The following is a 7,781-nucleotide window of genomic DNA, read 5'->3' as shown; positions in this document are numbered from 1 at the left end:
TCTGGTCACGTGATAGATTTTTTAATTTCCGCGTCGAGTGAAAAAGCTAAACTGTGTTTAGCTTTGACGCTCGACGCTCAAAGGGGTTTTTTTCGTGGCGTCTGCGGCTGAGGACTAGTAGGTGGCGTGCCTTCAATCCAGTGGTTAGGTTATATTTCGCGTCCCTCTGAATTTTTAAACAAATACTACGTTTACGCGAGCATTATTTCTGTAGTAACTTGCGATAATTCACTCGTTTACGCGGAAGAAATTATTGTAAGTTACTACAAAATCCCGTTTACGCGAAGGAAAATCCTGTTTACGCGTGAAGGAATTATCGTATTACTAAAGAAGTAACGCTCGCGTAAACGTAATAAAAGGCCTGTTTGTTACGCAGTCACATTGATTTCGGTATTATTTTAAATATCTATTATAATAAAGAGCAAGATGGATTCCCAAGAGGTAAATATAAAAATTATAATGGTATTAATCTAACCTCCAAATATGTTTTTTTTTTACAGAAAAAATAGAATAATTAATGACATTTTTTTTACGTATATTTAGCAAATTCGTGTTGTGTATACTTGTGGTTTGTGCGAAGAAATTTGCGAGAAGATTCCAGGCCATCCCTGTCTAGAGGGTTACACCAGGCTTTACATTGACCAGAATCACTACTTTTACCCCATGCTAGGTATGTGATGTATAATTGTTTTTATTTTAAAGTTAATTAGGCAAATGAACAACAAAAATTAATTTTACAGATGATGGAAAAAGTATCGTCAGGCGGAGTATGATGCCAGGCAACAAAGAGGCAATCGTTATGGATAATCAGGAGAATTTAAGTCCGAATATCCGTAAGTAAACAACATGTCACGAATTTTAGAATATAATTTTGCTAAAACTTTTGGCTGTGTCCGCTTATCCGGCAACGCATGTGAATAAACGTCCGTTTTTCGTTCGGCAAAATCCTCTTTAATTTAGTCAATATATTTACGGACATTAATATATTAATGTCCTGGCAGGCAAGAAAAGATCTATCGTCCCTCCGTTCTTTTTATTGTCCACATATTTTTACGTATTTGCCGGCGTTTTTAGCACATCCAGTTATCCCCGCAAACAATGCGGGGACCTGATCAAACAATTTTTTTCGGCTTTGCCGCGAATTTATTCTGTCAATCCAAGATTGAAATAATAATATTACTGTATTTTGTTTTCTCCCATGTTGCTTTTACTATCAAATCAAGTCTTACGAAAGTAATTGGACGTTTGCCGATGATTACGATAAAATTATATTTTAAAAAAAATTTCGCAAATAAAAAATAAGAATATAAATGCTAAACATTAATTCAACGGTATGGTTCAATAGAAAATGATAAATGTCAATAAGTTAACGTAATTTTATACAATAATTAGAAATTTTAATGTTTTATTGCAAATTAATATTTTGTGGATAAATTTCCAGAATTCACATTTTTAATATATAATATTTAAAAAAATACCAGTAAAATTAATGTGATTTTGTACAGTAATAAGAAATTTTAACATTTTATTACACATTAATATTTAATGTATAAGTTATTCAAAACTTATTACCAATGTAAAGTTTAAAATGTAAAACATTAAAATTCCTGAATACTACATAAAGGTATATTTTCGTACTAAACATTTTATTATTTAATACTGAATCGTTAAAATTTATATTTTTATATTTTATGCACAAAGTGAACTGTGATTAAGAACTTATTAAGAACTTCGTAGTTTATCATGTTGACACAGTCTGACACACACGGTTTCTAAAATCAAATGACGATAATATTTATGGATTAGAATAGATACACGAACATACAATGCCCAAATGAGAGATCTGCCGTTCAAGCACGAGAGATGTAAGTCGAGATGTAAGCTTGCGGGATAGACAAGCCAAGCCGATTCATTACCTCGGTTTCATTATCAATGGGCTCTAATTTAACCGGGCTACCTGCCTAATTAACTTTCTGCCCCGTGCAATGTATCGCGCGAGTAAAAACGGTCCCAGTCAGGATCGTACGAGGGGAGAGTGGTTTCCACTTACCCTGCCTGTCTGTCTTATCCCGTCTCATTGCAGAGATCACTGTCCTGGCAAAATCCCCTTAAATTTAGTCAATATTTACGGACTTTATATTCGGACATTAATATATAATTATTCGTGCGGTTGCCGCACAACCAGACACTTATTAGAAAATTTTTTGAGAATGACAAATCCTTGTAATTCGTCATTTTGCAGCTGAACCGGTCAGACTCTCCAAAAAATCGACTGGAGTACCCATCGCGAAAACTGCCCGAAACAAAAAACTGACCGATGTAGAAGTGGAACTTCTCATCCTGGAAGTGCAGAAACGGACTCCTTTATGGGATATCTCATCACCGTTGGAGAAAAGAAATCGAGAGACTGTACGGCGTCTCTGGAATGAAGTCTCCGTAGAACTGAATGGTGAGGAATAATATGTCTCTTCACATAAGTGATTTGAGCCTCGTCTTGATTGTAATTTACCGTTATAGGCAAACTAGATGGAGCAGAAGCTCAAAAAAAATTTAAAAGCTTGCGAGACACATTTCGAAAATTTGTTCAAACTGAGCAGCATGCCAGCGGTTCCGCAAGACCTGACATCAAGGAGAAGTGGAAATATTACGACACGATGGAATTTCTGCGCGATTCTTGCCTGTTACGACCGTAATACTTCTTTCTTTAAATCTTATTAGTGTTGGTTTTATAGTAATAATTATTATTATTACAATTTTTTTGGTAGAACCCACACAAATGTGAGTCAGGATTTGCAAGAAGAAGCTGATCATACAACTACACCAAATGATGACGACAGAGATGACATTAGCACCACAATATCAAGTATGGGAAATTCATAGATATTTCAATATAAAAATCGTGCAAATTAGAAACTTGCACGTTGCATCATTATTTTATTTCGATCATAAAAAACCTCTCTGAACAAGAGGATCTTTCAATTTTTGTTTCCTCCTGGAGGAAGCTTTGAGAACGAAATTGATTTGAACTGATGAGAAAGCAATGGCAAGTTTCTAATTTGCACGCTTTTTTTATAAAGTTTGCAGGAAAAATAAGTTTTTTACAAATCTCAATCCCCTGAAAATCTAAATTTTCTTAGCAATTTTATATATACATATCTTTTATGATGCTGTATTAGCGTACAAAAATGTAGCCAGCTATCACAGAACTTTCCAGCGTAAAAACACATATTCTGAAAACTCGAACCTCCTTAAAATGTTTCATCAATTTTCTTAAGGTCAAATACCAATATCCTTCAATTTCTTTCTTTTTCTTAGAGTAAACAGAATAATAATAATAATAATAATAATAATAATAATAATAATAGCAATAGTGATAATAATGGCAATGATGATTATGTTACAGCTTCAGCAGACTCCCATAATAGAAGATCTCGCAGAAACACAGTCACAGATGAAGAATCTGCAAGCGCAATAAATAGAATCGCAGATGCCTTGTCTAGAGAGGAGTCAAATGTCGTTTTACCAGCGCCCCCTCCATCGGATGAAGTTGACGCCATGTTGCATGCAGCAGGACTTCAATTGCGTCGACTACCGTACGCGAGGCGGATGGAAACACTTTTGGACATCGTACAAATGGTTCACACTCGAGTGATGAATAAGGAAACGCAATAAAACGAATATCGAGGAAATGCAATAAAAACATATTTTTGTTTAAAATATAGTTTATACATTACATATAAAAATGTAATAGTTTAATATATTAATATGACATTGAAGCGTGCAATACAAGTGCCAAATTCAGTTGTGATTTTTATTTAATCCTTTACCTATAATGAAACTGCAACGGGTGCTTCAAATTTCTTTACAGCAGAATATTTACATAACCGAACAGAGAGTGTATTAAAAATAAAGTATTAATCCTACATAAAATGTACTAAGCTATTCCATCATCGCTCAAATTAAAGGGTTTTAGTTACGATTATATTGCCAGGGAACAGCTCCTTCTCCATTGAAAAAATTAGAAAATTCTTCCCTAATAGCTATGGCAGATCGGCTACTGTTATGGTTACCGTAAATACTAACATCTTGGAGTGCCGAATCCCCTACTTCTTGTCTCCAAGATGCAGAAATTAAATCGTTAGAACCATATTGATCACCCGTATTTGGTGAAATATATTCATTTGTATCGTCACGCTTTCGAAGCCAATTATGGAGACATATAATGGCCTTAATCATGTTAATTGTGTTATCAACAGTAGCATTGATGGGTCTTTTAAGAATTCTCCACTGACTGACCAATATTCCGAAGGCATTTTCAATAGTTCTTCGAGCACGGCTGAGACGATAGTTAAAAATACTCCAATCTTGGCTAAGACCTCCTCTGCCAGGATACGGCCGAAGTAAGTAATCACTTAGTTGAAATGCTTCGTCACCGACAAGAACATACGGCAAAGGCATTCCATCGTCTGTCAGCCGTTCTGGTTTCGGTAAACTCATTTGTCTCTCGTTGAATTTTTGGCCCATTATGGAATCTCTAAAAATTCCGCCATCACTGCGACGGCCATAGGCACCTATTTCGACTAACGTGAATATATATTTGGCATCACAGATTCCCAACAATACAATGCTGTGAGCATTTTTGTAATTGAAATATGCAGAGCCAGCATTGTCAGGACACTACAAAAAAATATTATTCACTGATGCAATTTATCATTCTGTGAGAAGGCAACTCGGGATGATTAAACTGTTTAATATTTCTACATACCTCAATTAATATATGTTTCCCGTCAATAGCACCTATACAATGATTGAACTGCCATTGATTTTCAAATTCTTGAGCAATGTTCAACCAGTCTGTTGTTTTCAATGGAAACGGCAGTACTTCTTTGCTGAGACAATTCCAAAGGGCTTCGCATGTTTCCCCAATAATGTTACTTGCTGTAGTAAACCCAACAAGATACTGGTAAGCAGTCGAAGTCATGCAGTCACCTGTTGCCAAGTATCTGCATATAATTCATTAGTTTTAACAATGTAGACAATCGAAAATAATGAATTAATATTGCTATAAGAAACTAACCTCAATGTCATAGCCAATCGTGCTGCAACAGGTACAGGATTTCTTATTCCACTCTCTTTAGAAATAAGAGGCCCAACCAAACCAAGCAGTTCCTCGAATTGACTAGGTGTCATACGTATATACTTTTTGAACATGTCTTTGTCCAAAGAAAGTGTGGGAAATATGGCTTCGTAAAAGCCATGAATCTGTCGCAGTAGAAATAACGGACGAATCCAAAAACTTTTCTTTTTATAAGGCCTCTTTTTCTTCTTTCTCATTTCATTAATGATAAGAGCTGCCGCAACTCTTTTTAGCTTCAATTTCTTTTTGTTTTCTCTGTCAATAATTCTCTGGCACTCAGCAATCCATGCCTCATATTTGTATGCACTAAACATTGGAATGATTATTATAATTTTAATTATTTATCCGCTCCGGCTCCTTCTAAAGACGTCACTGTAGCTCCCAAAGCGAATGTCTCCTCTAGCTTGACAAATCCTTTCGCAGCGTATGTATCTCAAGCGGTATTAAGTCCATGCCTTTGTTACCAACGCCACGTACTTGATCAGCTAGAATCACTTCCAAATTTTCCAACTAAAAAAATTACATTTATATACAAATTAATAAATAACGTTATTTTTGTGAATAATAATTTCATTGATATAATAAATATTTATAAACAAGCGCATTTTTCTCTCATGAGATTTAAGAAATTATATTAATTTTGTATTAATGCATTGCTCGCAGAAGTATTTATATGAGTCACTTTTTGATATATCATTAAAACTGATCTTTTACCATATATTCGTCGTGGTATCCTTGTTCCGCGTCTGGTATTCCCGTCGTTGGATCGCAATCCCTTGCCATAAATCGTAACGTTGTAGGAATGGTAACGACACTCGTTTGCGACCGCTAACAACCACTAACCGCAATACTCATAGACTCACATAGACTCCGCAGACGCTCAAACAAGCATAGATGCTGGCTATTTGACGCTATTGCCCCCTCCACAGATAGAGCGTAAAATGTAGTCACGTGACCAGATTTGACGCTCGAATCCAGCGTCGAGCGTCATCGTGAAATCGCACCTTAAGTCATTCGAGTCTTATCGTTCGAAGCGACAACTTGGTCAGTGAAAAAGTATACCTCTTACGGAAAAATAAGAACAATGGCTAGTTACAGTAAAGACGTTAATAATTCTAAGAAGAGGATGTTTACTCGCGATATTCCCGATAAGAGACGCGATTTCGAGGAAAGAAACGAGCAATTTCATATGCTGCTATCGACAACATATGGACTCAACAGCTACCGTACAAAGAGAATTCATGTGGGTCTGCATGTAACAAACGAGGGAGTTTTCGTGCTGATGGCCAAATTAACCGGCAACTATGCTGACGGCGTTTATTTCGACGAGAAATCGTGGCAGTAGTTTCAAGAGAACATGGGACTCGTGAACGAATATTTAAATGGAAAAACCAAATTGATGCCAAACTCTATCTTCATTAAAAATATCTCCGTCAATTTTACCTCAGCCTACGGAGCAAGATCTATATTGATGGCGTACATGGAAAACGAGGAGAATACTTCCACCAGGTCGGGTCAAAAAGAGAAACAGACGAGAAGAATTGTTCACCAGCGAAGAAACAAAAAACATATTCAGTGAAAATTGTGATGCAGAAACCTACATTTTTCGGATTGAAAAATATTGCGAAATGCATCGATGCGCATTTATCACATTTAAAATCAGTGGCTAATAATATTAACAATTGTGTGCGTTATCTTATTAAAGAAATATAGTTAAATTTTCCTAAAAGTTATATAGATAAAGATATTGTGAAATTAATTCTCAGAGGAAATTACAACGACATCGAGCGTAATGTACGTATGCAAATAACCGATTTAACTTTCCTCGATATATATTTTAATATAGTATTTTTAGCACTTATTTTGCTGCGTTTTACCGAAATCCGCCGTATAATTTTGTCGAATCGCGGATTGCAAATTTTATAACATTATTGTTTGAACAATTTATCTACAGCTTTACTTCATAAGCGACTAAATTGTATTTTTTTGTATGAAGAATTTGTAGAAATCAACATTTTTTGTAACTTCTACTTTCATCTAGTTTTCTTCAATCCTCACGTTCCCCGTAACAAATTCCTTTTTTATTATTTTTTCAGGATTAGTCAAAGTCTATCTCGTAAATATTTCGAATACGTTCAATGATAAAAACTTTTATCTAAAACGGAATAATCTTGTTACGGCACGTACGAACTTGTCCGTTTCTGTTTTCCACCCTTATTTTTCCAGGAAATAAGTCTCACGTAGGCAAAACTTTGTGAAACCAACCGTTTTTGATTATTTCGTAAACTCTTTGACCAGACACAAATTATAAAAAACTCTTTAATACAAAAAAAGGTTGGGTTGCGTTACGTTTTAGTACGAGCTTGACCATTTCTGTCTTTACTCCCTCCGCTCCTTTCCTCTCGTGGCAAGACGCTCTTGAAAATTCCGCTTTCCATCTTCGACATCTCAAGCGTCTTAATCTTTTTTGAGCTTAGCGTCGTCTACCACGTGCTTCCGCTAAAATGACGCTGATCAGTTCTTCCGCCATTTTTCTGTGTAATTTTAGCGGGATTGTCCCGATTGCGCACATTACAAATCGGACACGACAATATTTCCCGATCGGACACGGTGTCGATTGCACACGGTGCCGATCGGACACGGT

The 7,781-nt window shown here is 35.8% G+C and overlaps 2 protein-coding genes across 2 annotated transcripts; one reads left to right on the top strand and one right to left on the bottom strand.

Annotated features, from left to right (window-relative positions):
• Positions 1 to 284: 284 nt before the first annotated feature.
• On the top strand, positions 285 to 3,688 carry LOC112463715. Its single transcript, XM_025030230.1, has 7 exons — positions 285 to 441; positions 544 to 670; positions 741 to 833; positions 2,243 to 2,449; positions 2,518 to 2,689; positions 2,766 to 2,863; positions 3,404 to 3,688. Exons 1-7 carry the CDS (start codon positions 427 to 429, stop codon positions 3,670 to 3,672), a joined length of 981 nt encoding a protein of 326 aa, XP_024885998.1. The 5' UTR covers positions 285 to 426; the 3' UTR covers positions 3,673 to 3,688.
• A 281-nt stretch (positions 3,689 to 3,969) lies between these two features.
• On the bottom strand, positions 3,970 to 6,065 carry LOC112463714 (protein ALP1-like). The gene is made up of 4 exons (XM_025030228.1): positions 5,852 to 6,065; positions 5,078 to 5,647; positions 4,766 to 5,003; positions 3,970 to 4,677 (listed from the first exon to the last, which is right to left on the bottom strand). The coding sequence occupies exons 2-4, from the start codon at positions 5,449 to 5,451 to the stop codon at positions 3,970 to 3,972; spliced, it is 1,320 nt and encodes a 439-aa protein (XP_024885996.1). The 5' UTR covers positions 5,452 to 5,647; positions 5,852 to 6,065.
• Positions 6,066 to 7,781: the final 1,716 nt, after the last annotated feature.

This window comes from Temnothorax curvispinosus, unplaced genomic scaffold (genome assembly GCF_003070985.1).
Source record: "Temnothorax curvispinosus isolate PA1 unplaced genomic scaffold, ASM307098v1 QBEX01013597.1, whole genome shotgun sequence".
NCBI lineage: Eukaryota > Metazoa > Arthropoda > Insecta > Hymenoptera > Formicidae > Temnothorax > Temnothorax curvispinosus.
The sequence above is the reverse complement of the archived record's forward strand: the minus strand, read 5'-3'. Positions and strand labels throughout refer to the sequence as shown.